Source organism: Haplochromis burtoni, unplaced genomic scaffold (assembly GCF_018398535.1).
Source record: "Haplochromis burtoni strain Fernald_Lab_line unplaced genomic scaffold, NCSU_Asbu1 Contig_216, whole genome shotgun sequence".
Lineage (NCBI taxonomy): Eukaryota > Metazoa > Chordata > Actinopteri > Cichliformes > Cichlidae > Haplochromis > Haplochromis burtoni.
Window position 1 is genome coordinate 596,801 of NW_024582577.1, and position 16,201 is coordinate 613,001.

At 41.0% G+C, this 16,201-nt stretch overlaps 1 protein-coding gene across 10 annotated transcripts in view; it reads right to left on the reverse strand.

The window, feature by feature from the left end:
• The window catches only part of picalmb (phosphatidylinositol binding clathrin assembly protein b), a 21,223-nt gene extending 5,022 nt beyond the window's left edge, over positions 1–16,201 (reverse strand). For 2 of the 10 annotated variants that reach the window (XM_042226518.1, XM_042226516.1), the window contains exons 1-19: positions 15,379–16,201; positions 10,666–10,808; positions 10,461–10,536; positions 10,268–10,370; positions 8,684–8,777; positions 8,370–8,481; positions 8,164–8,270; positions 8,035–8,076; positions 7,505–7,516; positions 6,878–6,963; positions 6,634–6,757; positions 6,388–6,521; positions 4,873–4,973; positions 4,545–4,697; positions 4,096–4,179; positions 2,257–2,349; positions 1,916–2,026; positions 186–302; positions 48–78 (exon numbers count right to left, since the gene is read on the reverse strand). In XM_042226518.1, coding sequence (XP_042082452.1) covers positions 48–78; positions 186–302; positions 1,916–2,026; positions 2,257–2,349; positions 4,096–4,179; positions 4,545–4,697; positions 4,873–4,973; positions 6,388–6,521; positions 6,634–6,757; positions 6,878–6,963; positions 7,505–7,516; positions 8,035–8,076; positions 8,164–8,270; positions 8,370–8,481; positions 8,684–8,777; positions 10,268–10,370; positions 10,461–10,536; positions 10,666–10,808; positions 15,379–15,508 — 1,853 coding nt within the window. In that variant the 5' untranslated portion in view covers positions 15,509–16,201. Of the gene's footprint in view, positions 1–43; positions 79–185; positions 303–1,915; positions 2,027–2,256; positions 2,350–4,095; positions 4,180–4,544; positions 4,698–4,872; positions 4,974–6,387; positions 6,522–6,633; positions 6,758–6,877; positions 6,964–7,504; positions 7,517–8,034; positions 8,077–8,163; positions 8,271–8,369; positions 8,482–8,683; positions 8,778–10,267; positions 10,371–10,460; positions 10,537–10,665; positions 10,809–15,378 lie in introns of those variants that run through there. The other 8 variants (XM_042226517.1, XM_042226519.1, XM_042226520.1 and 5 more) reach the window with 8 other exon arrangements.

Here is a 16,201-nt window from a genome sequence, read left to right on the forward strand (position 1 = left end):
CACACACACACACACGCACACACACAGAGCGACGAAGCATCACTTACTTCTTCATCGTGCCATTTCCAATGCCGAGGTCTGAAAAAGGAAATACAACGACCAGCTGTTAGCCTGCAAATGTTTCCCCCCCCTTTAATGAACACGTGCTTTAATTAGAGCAACTAAAAGCAAAGCATCACACTCACTGCCCACAAGGTTGGCCAGGGAGGAGTCAAGGTCATCTGACACCAACTTCTCTGGCTGCTGATTGGACGGCTGGTTAGAGCCGGCAAGAGTCGGTTTCAGGATACCCCCAGTAATATCTGACAAGACAGAACAGAGGACTGGCTCAGAAAAGAAAAGATATTCGTCACAATGTAACAATGACAAAGACTGTCCGTAACAAACACTTAAAACTGGGGCTTATTTTCTTATTATAAATTCTATTTTTCATGAATTTTAATCCTTCTGTGCCAGCTGACACAGTATTACCTTTTTCGTTAATCTAGTAAACATAAAATTACTACAAATGCGACTAACGTACCTCAAGTGTTATAAAAAAAAAAAAAAAAAAAAGACACTTTTATTCATTTGGATTTTTGTTTTCAGCCCTTTAGCTCAGTTTTTGGCTTCTACCTATTCCTGGAAAAAAAGATATGGCCACAGCTGACAAAAACTGAAATCATTAAAGTTCCTGCAACACTTGTGTTATACCAGAACTAACAAGTATTCAGCAGCCGTGATCAGGGTCCCTTTATTCTCTTTTCCATGCACAACTTGGCGTCAGCTGCCAGCGGTATGGCACCAGCTAGTAGCTAATTAATATGATGTTTCTCTGCAGTTTGGTGTTGCCAGATAGCTTTAAGTGACATTTAGAGATTTTAAAAAAGAAAGAAAAGAAAACAGTTGCTTATTTGGGCCAAAAACAGCGCTATGAGGGCAGAAAAGGGCGAACCAAAACAGTTTACAATGCCAATTACGAGTTCTGCAGTTTTCTCCCCCAAGCAAAACATATTATGTTAGCAGCATCTGCTTTAAAGAAATTAAAGTAACCACTAACAACGTGTGAAATAGTGGGTTTTTTCTTCTTGAGCGATTCAAAAAGAAGAAAAAAACACCAATAAGTGCTAGAGGTGTGTGCCTGTTTCGGACTGATTATATAAATGAAAAGGATATAATGGTCTGTATGTTATGTGGTTTATTCCTTCTTATAAAACAAAGGTGCCATTTTTGTTTAGAGTGCATTGATAATCACTCTCTAATCCTTTCAGGGTTTTCTGGAAACTGTTTTCATTCTCTGTTCAAACAGATGATTTGAAGAGATTGAATTTGTTATTTCATCATTGAAATGCTGCACATTCAGTAAGTTATCAGTGTTTAAAACACTTCTTAAAATCAATTATACCCACCAAAATACTACGAGTGAAAATTTTTCTTAGCCTAACTCTGATTTGAGGTCTATCATCTGTCAGTTTCTTCACTATATGCAATTTTTTGGCTGCTTGCAGACACACAGACAGTGTGGGGTAAAAATAACCCAGAAGAAAAACAACAGTATGTTCCTGCATTGGCGACTTGCAAGATGGGGCTGAGAGCTGCAGGTGTTTCAGCTGCATCTGACGTCAGGACCAGACACAGCTATCTAAAGCAAATAACATGACTTAGTGCAGTTCTAAATAGCAAGATTTCGCTGTTTTTCTTCAAGCAACTACAGCTAAAATAAATGGTAGAAAAAACAAAACATTAATGTGGTCCACTATCTTTCAGATATTTCCTCCCCCTTTTCGTGAGGAAAAAAAAATAACTTTCTTCAGCTAAGTGAAGGACTGTTTTTGATCCATCATCTGCAAACTATAATTAAGCACTGTCTGCCTTACTAAGAGACAAAAAGCTATGGCACTGGTATTGTCAGTTCACTTGAATGTGAAATCCTTACCATCAGAATTGAGGCTACTGCTGCCTGTGGCTTTGGCTCCAAAAACTGACTCAAAGTCCACTTGCAGTCCCCCCGCTGATGGCTGTGGAGGGGCCTGTGGTGTTGAGTATCCTTCAGAGAGATGAACGAGAAGAGTGCTGTAGTTACACAGTTACAAGATGAGAAATACTCTAAAAACTGACCACGGCCTGGACCCAAGGTTTCTGCACCAGCACTTCTAACTAAAGAAATTCTAGACATTTGAACAGAGAGCAGAATAACACAGCTTCCTCTACAGGATGGAAAAAAAAAAGCATTGATCTACTGATGAATGAGGCAGAGAGATGCCTTCAGTACTCTACCTCTGAATAGACCTGCTACAGAAGAGGGCTCAGTGGGGAAGGGAGCCTGATGTGGGAGGTGCTGGGCAATGGACACTGGACCACAGAAGGAGTCTGACACGCCACAGGAAGCAAGAAGAACACAAAGAAAAGAAAGACAGGAAGAAAGAAAGTATTTCAAGGCCAGGCCGAGAGACATGGAGGAAGTGACAGCAATATTACATAAAGAAAGACGAGAGCTAACATGTACAAAAGTTATTAAACTCTTAAGCAAAATTTGAGGTGGATATGTACCGCAGCAACCCAAAGGCAAGCATTAAAGGAATAGTTTGACATTTTGGAGATTAATACTAATTGATCAGACTAGCATATGTTACACTTAGCTTAACATGAAAACTGAAAATAGGTGGACACCTAAAGAAAATGGCTGGTGGTAGATCGGATCAGCTGGAGGAACATTATATTTTGATTGGTAGTTGTTCCTGTCAAGCAAGTGATGCAGCTGTGAGCATTCACAAAAGGTCACATGGCAGCTAGCTTGGTCAGACTTTGCTAAATAGCTTGCTTAATGTCAAACTGTTTTGCTGCTGATGAGAAGCATGAACCAGTGAATTATTATTATTTTTTTACACTGATTGAAAAGACCAATAGTTTCTGCATGTTTTGAAAACCCACATAAAAGAAATGGCTTTTAAATATTTAAGGAAAAAGTCTCAAAGCTCAAAATAACATTACACAAGGCTTTTGACTAAATCCTAGTCCTTTAACCAGGCAAAGAGTATCAACAAAACTGTGATACTGTAAAGAAGTGCCAGAGTTTTGGTTGGCTCACGCTGCAGTCTGAGGGGATTTACAGTAGTATTATTTCTGAGTGACACACTGACTAAAAGAGTTCAAACTGTCTACATTTTGACATAAACTCAAGTGACTTTGAACGTGACATGGTTGTTAGTGCCACACAGGCTAGTCTGAGCATTTCACAAACTGCTGATCTGTTGCAATTTTCCCACACTATCTCTAGGGTTTACAGAGCACATCAGGTGCCACTCCTGCCAGCTAAGAACACAAATCTACAGTTTGCACAGCTTCACAAAAACTGAACAAGACTGGAAAAATGTTGCCTGGATTTGGAGTCTCGATTTTTGCTGCAATATTCAGTTGGTATGGTCAGAATTGAGCATAAACATGAAAGGATGGATCCATTCTGCCTTGTATCAACAGTTCAGGCTGGTAGTAGTGATGCAATTGTGTAGGGGATTTTTCCTGGCACACTTCAGGCCCCTTAACACCAACTGAGCATCATTTCATCACCTGCTGCTGACTACATCCACCCCTTTACAATCACAGTGTACCTGACTTCTGATTGCCGCTTCCACTAGCATAATGGGTTATAGCTCAAATAATCTCAAACTTGTTTCTTGAATAGTTAAGTTGGTTAATGAGTTAAGTGTATTCAAATGACCTCCATAGTCACCAGACCAACCCAACACAATATACTTAAGATGTGGTGGAACAAGAGAGCTGCATCATGGATGTGCTTCAATAAATTTGCAGCAACAGTGTGATGCTACCAGGTCAAAATGGCCCCAAATCACTAAGGAACAGCTCCAGAGCAACGCTGTCACAGTCACTGATCCAACCCAGCAACCTAACCAAACCAAACCCAACCCTAATTTAACAAATATTACCATTTGTTAAAATATTTTCCCAAAATGTCAGACCTTTCCTTTAACACAAGTTTCTGCCTATATTTCTACCATGGATGACAAAATAATGGCTCTTTGGGGGAGGGAGGTGGATTTGCATAGGATCCTATGTTTGCCAGGAAACATAGGCTGTGATGGGGAGCCATCATAGTACCTGAGATGGAGTGCTCTATCCGCACTGTGCGTTTGTAATTGGTTGAAACGGATGAGTTTGTGTCAATAAAGGGATTGTAACGATCTGGAGAATCAAAAATAGTGTTGGTAAAAGAAGAACATATTTCCACTTAAAGCTCTAAGGCATCTTTGCACTACAATGCAACACCAAACTTCATTAAAAGAGCCCAAACTACCTCCATAGCAGGACATGGAGGACCCTGTTTGGTACATGAGAGGCACAAAGAGGCTAAGAAGCTAACGTAATTTGAGCTTGAGCTTCGAACAGGAAGACAGGAAGAGAGAACTGAGATGTGTATAAGCAGACAGGTAATCAACATTCAAACTAAACCAGCAGAGGGAAAACATGCAGGCTAATCATGCTTATAAGAAGCTACACAGAAATGAACAAGCACGACAAGACTTCTGAGAAACAAAATGATTTGTTACCACCAAACACTTCATGACCAGATGTCCTAGAGGAAAAGCTAACACCGTCTGAAGACACGACAGGTAAGTGAGTGGCATCGACAACGAGTTTTGAGAGGAAAGGGTTAAGGTTTGGCATGGAATCATCTCCAGCTTCAGTAGACGTGAAAGGATCTATGCGGGCAGAGGAAAGAGAGAGAGAGACAGAAAAGCAAAAGACAGAAGAAAGTGAAGAGCAGAGGAAGATGTGGGATTCAGAGTCAGACAACAACAAGAGGAAAGCATGCAGAACAAATAAAGTCCAGAAGCAGATGTTGGTTGGAACGTGATGGGAGAGGCGACAGTTCACCTGCCCATGCTGTCGCTGCTGGAAGCCCTGTGGTGCCTGATTGCATGGAGGGCTGGAAAGTAGGCTGCAGGTCAAAAAGGTCGCTCTCCATCTTCACTGCACTGTGGACAGAAGAAAAAAGCCTGGTAAACAAATCCATAATACAGCCCCGGAAACTGCTTGATTATAGTGTTTATCCTGGTCTCTTCTGACAGATAACCATTTGGCCGAAAAGGCTGCTCTAGTGGGGAAGGGTTAACCTTTTTTGTTTCTAAATCAAATATTATGCTTTCATAGCTCTTGTCATATTTAAATGTACACATTGAGCAAAATCACTTTAATAAAACTTTTACTTTGTCATGTGGCTCCCTGATCCAGAAATACATCATCTTATACCACCGACCACCATTAGTATATTATTTTAATATAGAAGCATGTGTTTTCCAACCAGAAGTCTCTCCCTTAAGCTTTTCAGTGTAAATACACTCACTTGCTACTTTATTGGGTACACCTGCTCAGTTGCTCATTAACGCAAGTATATAATCAGTCAATTTCATGGCAGCAATTCAATTCATTGAGGCACGTAGACAAGGTCAAAACAACCTGCTGAAGTTCAAATCGAGCATTACAATATTTCAATGAGCGGCAGTTCCTGGGGCAAAAATGCCTCGTTGATGTTAGAGGTCAGAGGAAGAAGGCAGCAGTAACCTGAATAACCACTCACTACAACTACAGTATGCAGAAGAGCATCTCTGTGCACAGATGGGCTACAGGTAGTAGAAGACCACACCAAGTGCAATTAACGCTGTTCTTAAGCTAAGAACAGAAAACTGAGGCTAAAATTTGCATGTTTCAGAAGACTGAAAAACATTTGTTGTTCAGGAAGTCTTGATTTCTGTTGTAACATTCAGATGGTGAGGTCAGAATTAAGTGTAAACATGAAAGCATGCATTCATCCTGCCTTGGTTAAGTCAGGTGGTGGAGATGTAATGGTGTGGGGACATTTTCTTGGCACACTTTGTGCCTATTTGCACTAACGGAATGTCACTTAAATGCCACCGCCTACCTGAATATTATTGTTGACCATGTCTGTCCCTTTATGACAACAGTGTACTCATTTTCTAATGGCTGCTTCTAGCGCCAATGTGATAATAAACTGACTACACCTCTGGGTTACAGACTGCAGCTGTAGAAGAGGAAGCATTATGAAGGGTGAAACGTACCCGTTATCCTTTCCGTGGGCACACGGTGAGATCATGTAATTTTTTGAATGATCACCAGTCTCAAACCCAAAATCAAGAAAACCAACAAAATACTTTTCAGCTGATTAATAAACTGCTTCAGCTATCTCACATGTACATCCTCTCATGTCATTACTAGCATGAGCATCTCATCGTGGCTGTTTGATACCTTCTTCTGCAACGACAATGCTGGCAAAGGTTCCCTACATGTCCTAATTACTCACAATTTTATATGTTATAAATTAGTTACTGAAGCGCTTTCTTTTCAAGTACAAAATATAGATCTAAGCAGTACCCATTGGAGCAGCTGGGTGTAGAGAAGAGATCAATGGCTGGTGCTGTGCTGATAGTACCCCCAGTGGTGGAGATTGGTGATGTATCAGTCGTGGCAAATGAAGGCCTCTTGGAGAGCTCTTTAAGCCTTTGTTCCTGATGAGTAATGAAGTCCAGTCAAAAAAAAAAAAAAAAAGCCAACGCTGGGGAGATTTAATGCATGCCACGTGAAATAATGTTTCATTTTTCGTTTCAAAAATGCATTAACCTTGAGAGCTTTGAGTCGAGCCTGTTCCTCCTCGAGAGCCGCCTGCTTCTCTCGCTCATCGACTTTAGTGAAAGACATCCCTGTGCTGGCCAGTGATGACACAGCATTGGACAGAGTGCTGGCCCTGCAGGGAAACAAATTCACACCAGATGCAGTGCAGCACAGATAAGTCAGTATGACTGATCTAATATAAATGTTGAGGTAGTTGCTGTGATCCAAGGCAAATATAAGAGGATTTATATACCTGCTGGCTGCAGTGGAATCTTTGACCTTTTTGCCCTCTAAAGAGGCCAAGTGTTGCTCTAGAGCTTCGAGAAGGCTACTAGGAGCCTGTCGTGACAGAGAACATAGAGTCAGTGACTTCCTGAGACAGAAAATGTAGTCTACATAGACATGAAGACCATAAAAGACAGTGGTGAGCAACCAAGATGGAGTACAAAACACCACACCATGAAAACTCAGGTGTAGACAGCCAATTTATGTCTTTGATCTGCACGTTTTTGGTAGCTTTGGGCTATTAGTTACCCACCACTGATCGATAACTACATTCCAGCCAAAGAGCTACTTTGGATGAGAGTAACATCTGTGTGGGATGACGTACAGCACCACAACACTTTCAGCAACCCGGCCGTTGTTGAAGTGGCGGTGTCTAAGCACAACGGGGCAGCCATTTTACAGGAGATGAGCTATGCTTGCTTACACCTCAATAACACGACCAAAAGTGAACAGAATTTTACCACGGCGAGTGTTTTTTCCTTCAACTGTTTTTCACCACGATGTAGGAGACAGAGTCAGAGCAGAGGCATGCAAAAAGACAACACTGAGGCAAGTCACGGACATAGAAGAAGAAGAGTGGAATGATAGTACTTACACAAACTGTGAACTAAAGTGGAAAGATAAGGGGAAAATACAGAATATAAAGGTGGTGACAGTGAGAGGAAAGGCTTCTTAGCTGCAGTTTTTCGGGGGTAAATTATTTATGTAAAACTGGTCCCCCAGAGACGAGCACAACAGTGTGCACAGTTTACTGTAAATTATGAAACATCTGCCACTATGCAGGCTTCAACTATAGTGTGAGGACTCCACACCTTTATTTACTGTCAGAAGAATTAGAAGAAGGTACTGGGGGCAAGAAGAAAAGAAGGAGATTCAGAAGAGGAAGAAAGAGGATAGGGAACTGGAAAAGAGGACCGCCTCCTCTGGCAGACATGCGCCCAAGAAGGAAATCATGCAAAGTGCCTAATTGTAAATAAAATGTGAGCCGAGTATACTATATTCTAGTCTAACAAGGACAATGCTGAATCAAAAAAAGAAAAAAAAAGCAGTTAGAGCTGGCAGTAACAGAAAGAAAAGAAAAGTCTTCCTAATAAGAGTGGAAACCTCAGGTTTTCTGACGCTTACCTGTGAAAGGTCTGGAATGTCTCCTCGATCGATTCCCACCTGCTGTTAGAAAGAAAGAGCGAGTTGTGTTTGCTTCCCTGCACTCACGACAGCAGGAGCATTTGTGGAGATAAATGTAGTCTAATTTACCTCTGCTACTTTCAGGAATTCTGATATCCGGGTCATTCGAGTGAGGAACTTCTTGTAGATGTCCAGACCTTCTTTGCACTGAGTCTTCTTCATGTCAAAGTATTTCTCTGTTTGGTTATATATAAGAAAAAAAGATTGTATTTACTTGTAATGGCCAACAACAGCACAGGATTTACAAAGACAAGGTGAGTCCGCAAAGGTCTTACCAAGCAGGTTGATAATGCCTTCATTATAAGCAGCAAAGAGCCGGATGGAGTCTTTGAAGAGCAGCATGAAGGCTGCATTGATGACTCCATTAGTCAGCTCGTTGGCATTGACCTGAGGGAAAGCAATCAGCCGAGACATTTATCTTTAGAGCTTCTGCACAGCGATTTGTTGACACACAAAAAACAAAAAGTCTGCTTCTGAATTAGGGAAATACAGCAGTCTCGGTGCACTCTGCACACTCCAGATGAGCATCTTCTTACTACACGAGCTGCAGAACCACGGTGGGGGGGGGGTGGCTTCACCTTAAACTCACATTGAAATCGAGAAGGGCGTCCATCTGGTTCTGAATAATGGGGATAGTCTTCAGCAGCTTCTCTGTATTCATGGTCCTCATTACGCCGTCCACTCTGTGTGGACACACGCAGAGTCGGAGCAGGCGAGGGCAACGAGGAGAGGAGAGATGGGGAAGCAAACAGTGCAGATATTAAAACAGACTGACTTATGGGTTTACACTGATGATAGTGCTGCAAATAGTTACTGATAAATCTGTCAGCAGGCTCTAAAATGTCAAAAACAAAACAAAACAGGAAAATGTTGCTGTAATTTGTCACAGCTGAAGGAGATCAATCTGAATTGAGATTGTAATTAAACCTCCTAAGACCCAAACTCTTCCATGGCATGCATTTTTAATTTCTCTTTGATATTTGGGCATATTGGGGCATTGAATGTAAAAACAAAGAATTACCAGATTTTTTTTTTTACCTTATTTTTGTTTTTAAGAAAAATAAGCGCCACATATGAGGATATTCGTTTAAAATTTTGATAGAACAGTAGCAGTATAATGTCCTCGTAAGAGGATATCAGGCCCTTGTAGAGCAAAATTGAGTATTTTGGTCTATCCATCCATCCATCCATTCGCTTCCGCTTATCCTTTTCAGGGGCGCTGGAGCCTATCCCAGCTGTCATAGGGCGAGAGGCGGGGTACACCCTGGACAGGTCGCCAGTCTGTCGCAGGGCTAACACACAGGGACAGACAACCATTCACACTCACATTCACACCTAGTGGCAATTTGGATTATCCAATTAACCTATCCCCACAAGCTGCATGTCTTTGGACGGTGGGAGGAAGCCGGAGTACCCGGAGGAAACCCACGCAAACACGGGGAGAACATGCAAACTCCACACAGAAAGACCCTGGCCTGATGGTGGAATTGAACTCAGGACCTTCTTGCTGTGCGGCAACAGTGCTAACCACCGTGCCACCGTGCTTTTGGTCTAAATAACCCAAAATGTGATGTCCACATATGTGGACGCCAGGTCCTAGGAGGTTAAACATACACAGTTTCAAAAAGTTGTTTTAAAAAATTAAAAATTGAAATCTTTATACTGGAGAAGCCAGAACAAGCAGTACCATTTAGCACAAAGCTCTATTGTCCAGCAAACTGAGTGTCATGTTCCTCCATTAGAACAACAAAAAGTATATACTAAACTTTATTTGTAAAAGAAGTTACAGACGAATTACAACAATTCTGTTAACTCTGCTGTGGAAGTATAAAAATGCTCAACAATTAATCGTTTGTGGATCAACTGATTAATTTATCATTTGCTATTTGACTCTATGTAATTTTAAAAAAAATGGGTTATTACTATTAATTTGATACAAGTTCTGCTGAGACGGCTTAACAGTCAAAAATGCAAAAAAAGAGCCAATTTAGACAACGTATTTAAAGACCTGATCACTATATTTCACTATTTGATGAATTAAAACAACCCAGCTTTAGTCACAATGAGCATTATTATTTGCTTCAGATGTAAACATTCTTTCTTTAAACATATTTAAAGGGAAAGAAAGTTTACAGCTTTTATTGTAGAATAGGAAATCGGTTTCAGTGCTCACCCGCGTTTAACTTTTGTGAAGTCAAAGGCAACCTGTCTGTATGAAACTGCTTTCTCATTCAGGTATCGACTATACCTCCTGATGAATGTAGACATGTCATAGCCTGGAACGCAAGACAGGAGGTGACAAATAAGCATTTATCACAATTTACATATTTTGTTGAAACTTCCACGATAAGAACAAAAAACGTTACCTTGTAATCCACTTTTGTCCAAAAAGTTACTGAGGTTGAAAAGTGTATTCCTTGAAGCCAAATACTGGACAAAACGCTGCAGGAGGCGTGACAACAGTTAAGCCAACATCACTAATTGGTGAAACAGACACTCAAATATTCTGCCATTAAAGTGGAACCAGTTCATTGGCTTGGATCGTAATGGGAATGGGATCAAGTGTCTCACCTCGTTACCGTAGACCATGAGGTGGTGTGTAGTGATGAGGGATTTAAACACAACCACCCAGCTGGTGTTGGTGGTCCTCTCAAACAGCGAGTCAGCCAGTTGGGGAATGTTCACGTTCATCTCGTTGGTGCAATGAATCAAATCTTAAAACAAAAGAGATTTCATACAGTTAAATTACAGTTTTTAATAACTGGAGGCTGTCCAGTGTTGTCTACTGCAGTCTGAATGAGGCATTTTACTGCTTTTTATGGCTTATCTGAAGCTCCACTGTTCTGACCTGTGGCCTGAGATCCCAACAGCTCCCATTTGTCCGCTGATTTAGATGCATATTATGCCAACAAACATTGAATAATGTTCATCAGGAATCCATTCCCAGTGTATCATTTTTTTTTTGTCAGACAGGCCTTATGTTGAACCAGCAAACAGACCAACACCTGCCGCTGTCTACTGTGACAAATTAGAAACTAACAACAGACTTAAAACTGGTCTCCCGTGTTCATCTAATTTCCATGTTTTCCAAAGCAGGTCACTGTGCTCACAGTAGTTCAACTTGTTCACCTGTTAACCCCAACGTTGGCAAATAATCCCAAAAATTGCGACACAGGCTAATTCACATTACTACGTTTTGTGCTGGCGATCAGTCGAGACAAAACTGAAAATGGTGAAGGAAGACTGTTCAAAATGATCTAAAAATGCTGTAAAGACCAACTATGTTACTGATGTTTTCTAATCTAACACAACACCATCAGCTTAACAGAAAACACCATTGATAATACTATATCATTTACAGTGTCCTAGCTGATTGTATTTTAAACTGTTAAGAAACTGTCCAACATATGTGGATAACAGAATTATCATTTGCCAAACAAATGTGACCAACAGCTCTAAAATCTGAGTATTTCCCATCTCGTTTAGTCATTTTACAGTTTAATTTCATATTGTTGGACATAAAATAGGTGAATATTTGATCACAAATCTCCAAGTCCAATACGTGCACCTAAAAAAATTATACTGTGTTGTTGATCTCTGTATTATTAATGGCAGCTCTGGTGCTGTTTCCTCTAACATCTGCCAAGCTTTTTTCTGCTTCACATAAAGTCTATGCAGTTAATTAAACAATCACACCAGTAACTTACAGATCAGGTAGTAACAAAAGGTTCTTGTAGTCCTGAAGTCCTGCTATTATTCTATCCAAAATCCTCTGGAGCAGTGAGGTAAATTGGCCAAATAAGGGTATTTAAGAAAAGCGGTTTTCCACATAAAATCTGCATGATAATGACTAAATCATCATACTGTTGTTTGAGTACAATCAGGGATCACTGCAGCAGAAACCTGAAACTAATCTAGCTTATTACTGGCAGCAAACCGCCCTTCTATCAGACCAGTATAAAGTGCAGGGCATAAGATGTTAACCATACATGTTCTGTCCCACTTCCTCTGATCATATGCTCGCCCCGCACCCATATGCTGGTTGAATGATACTACTCGAAGCAGCCGAGTACATCAGTGCTAATGACCCTGCCATTCACAGAAGCGATCAGACTGAAGGGGTAATTGGGCCTCCATTTCTGTCCTATATTTGACTTTTCAAAAGGCGGGGGACTCTAAGTAGGACAGGATAACCTTCCACAGAAGCAGCAGCAGAGAAGTTAGCATGGGTGGCTGAACTGCCCAGAGAAGAAAACGACGACAGAGAGGAGACGAGGCAGGAGGAGGAGGAAGAAGATGGGGGAGGAGAATGCACTGACAGCACTGTCATGTTATAATCAGCCTGCTAAATGTCCACAGTGGCTGACATGAACGATTTCTAAGTGAATCAATTCACAAGACACAAATGTATTCATGTAACTGTCATGACAATGAGTGATGCCACTGAACTGTGCATTAAAAATAAATCCGCATTTAGTCCTCATTATGCAGTTTAAATCCATGTAACGACAATCAATGCAGGATCAGCTAGAACGTGTTAAAAACAGGGCTTTATTTATGAGAATATTTATAATAGAGAATAATTATTTGCTGCTAGTTTATTTTATCTTGGAAAAAAAATTGAGAGAGAGAGACTATGCGAGCACAATGATATAAAAGAGTATTTTTATAACACTGATTTGTGCCTGTGACCCAGAAATCAGTCTTAGTGTGTCATCTTAAACATGCCTTTAGTCCTAAAATGCATCAGAGTGAGGACAGAGCAACTAAGAGAAAGGAGGCTTTCCACAGGAGCTATAAGACAGGATATAAATGATGAATTAGTTACTTATTGTGATAACTTAAAAAAACAACAATGACAAAAATGTAAATGTGTGTAAATGCTTCCACCATATTTTGACTGATCATTGTGAACTTTTTAATACTGATCTGACATGTTTCATAAAATAAAGTTACATTTTGGCCCATTGACTCAGCGTCACTCGTTCCTCACCTCCACTACTCAAACTAAGCAGTCACTCAGGTACTAATAGCAATAACTAACAGAATTTATTGATTAACTGAATAACAAAATTAATTATCAACTACTCTGCAGATCCTCTGCACACTCTGCTATTGAATTCCCCATTTTTACTTAAATGTGACTTTAAAGTAAAGGTTGAGGTTTAAACTATGAGACACCTTTTTTTTCTCTTTTTTTTTTAAATTTCTGGCATTTTGTGGATCAAACTGTTAATGAGTCCATGAGTCTATGTTAATGATGTCTACTTAAAGCTGATTATGATTACTAGTCAGACAGTGTCACATAAGAGGTGGCTATCAGACTTTGGACTTCTATTTATGAAGCACCTGTATAGTTTTAATAGATTCAAAGTTCAGCTACACTACAAGCTACATTCACACACTTGATTTTTACCACTGTGCACTTTGAGCTCTTCTTCCATTCCACGTACGCACATACTGCCGAGTGCATCAGAGTATTGAAAACTGACAAAACTGAACATTTGGTTGTCCTGTTTACTTTTTCCTTTGATAAAAGAAGTGCCGATTTCATTAACAATGATGCGGACTGTAGAAAAACTTCTATTACATCTGCATTAAACTGAATGATATTTGACATTTGAGAACTTCGACTTTCTTCTTACACTTGAAAACCTCCATTAAAAAAGGTGTCTGCTATATCCAGATTTAAGGACAACCTAAAAAAATAAAATATTTACAGACTACAGCTTCTCAAATGTGTTTTCGGTCTCTACAATAGGCCGCATAAATGATCAGATTCCTATAATGTTCCCTCTGCATGCATCTGGAGCCTGAAACACTCGACCACACACACACACACACACACCTTTACTGTCATTAGTCATGTGTTTTAAAACTTTGTGAAATATATGAATCTGAAAGAATTCTGAGGATTATACAGATTAAAATTTACAGATATTAAGCTAACTGTGGCTTCTTTTACTCGTAATGCACTTTTTAAAAAGCACCACATGTATCGTTCTGGTGTGTCTCCAGTTATTCACAGTACTTTCAACTCTCTAGTGAAAGTAATCCTCCTAAACTTACTCAAAATGCAGACAATTTGTGTCAAAATGGAGATTAAAAATTGAGAAAACATAAGTAAGCCTGCCAACCCAGACGACCGACCTTTCTTAAGTGTCAACATACAATAAGAGGGCCTTGTGGCATTATGTACGCACACACATACAGGTTGTCCTGTGTGTGCTGAGACACATCTCAGTCACGCTGGATTTATGGCTTCTGTTGGGATCAGTCCAACAGTGTATGACTCTGCCAACTTTCACTCATGTCACCTCAGGGGAGTCGTCTGAGCAGAACAACAGGTGTGGAACCTGCAGCTTTACCATCAACCCAAAATACTCACCACAGTTTTAGCTTCTTGAGTCCAAAAACCACTGTGCTGGGTTAGCAGCCTTGAACATGGTAGATAAATATACAATCCCCCCTCCCTCCACACACATACACGGCACTGAACTCTTATGAAGACACAGGGCCTTCACAAAACCATGTTCATTGCTTTAATTTCTGTGGATCAAAATGCAGAAAAATATTACCGCTGCATCTTTAAGTACACACAAGCAGTGACCCCTCTGATGTACTCATAAGTCAGAGGAGGGTTTAAGCCCCTGTGCCTGCGTCAGGGTGCATATGTATTCTTGTCATAGATGTGCCATGTACTGTCCGTGTCCTTTAAGGTACTCCAGGCACAAACTGTGATTTTTCTTTTTTGCTCCTTCAGTGTCACCTCAGTGTATCAGCAGGTATCAAATTACTCACTCACTCCACTAAAGATGAGAGCATTCCTGGAAATGTTGTGCAAGGGCCCACAGCTTCCTGATATATTTTGTAAGGATTTTCTGTATGAAGCAGCAGTCACATAAGCGAATTACGGCTATAATTTCAAGCTATGAGTAAATATAGGAAGTAGTGGGAGCTAAAAGAAAAAAAAGCTAGGTTTACAGCAACTTATATGTAAAACGAAAAGGCTAAATTAACTGTAAGCATAAATAAAGGCTGTCAATTTTAAGATTCCGTAATTACGTTCAAAACTATTTCAAGAAGGCCTGTGGTCAGTGTTTAAACAATATAACTAATCTCCCTGTCATGAGCAAGCGCTAGCATCTTAGCCTATGTAGCCTGTGCTAAAGGCTTTGAGGCCTAATAGCTCAGCTATCGATATAGCTTAGCTTAGTTTCCACTGGGAAAAAAATTCAGTGGTGGTTTTACCCCAAAACCCGTGTGGTGTTTAAAGATACTCACAATCCAGATGTTTCTTTTTCGGGCCCATTATTTCGTGCGTGGTGGCCTTGCATACTGTTTTCGACACGGCGGATCCCGTTACACTGTGCTGGGCTGCAGTTATCCTGTCCGTAATGCTCTGCCCCGACATCTTCGCTTCCAGTCAGTGCAACAAAAGGCTGTCAAAATATGAGGCTCGTCTGGGTTTGCCTTCAGATATGAGCTCGTACGAAAACAATAACAACAGCAAAAAATTAATAAACCCTCCACCTCCTCCTACACCGCTACCTCACCGGACCCCCCCGCTTCACCCAGCTTGGTGGAAATGAAAATCAGAACTAAGGCTATGGCAGGCGCAGACCGAGGGAGGGCGGAATAATAAAGACAAGCGAAAAATGACAACAACAATAAAAAAAAAATGTTCGGTAGTTTATGTATTGTTGTGCCGCTCGGCTCCGTCCAGAATCAGTCAGTTTTTAAGGATGCCGTGATTGCAAGGTCCACTCGCTGACTCACTCGACCCGGATCTCAGCCTCCCTCTCATCCCGATGTGGCACACCAGATCCCTGCGTCTCTCCGCTCGCCTGCCCGCCTGCCTGCCTCCGCCGCTCCTCCTTCTCCTCCGCCTCCTCCCGCCGATGTCGCCGCCGCCACCGTCGGTCGGCTTTACAAGCTAGGACTGAAAAAGAGACCACTGAGGAGGGGAAATGGCGGGCCTGCTTTCCTCTTTTCTGTTATGAAGTGGGGAAAAATACTTATACACGACACACTGTGCTGCAGATCCTGAGTCAGATTTGCCTCCTTAGACACGCCACTAGGTCCGCTGCCGTACAGGTGTGTACAA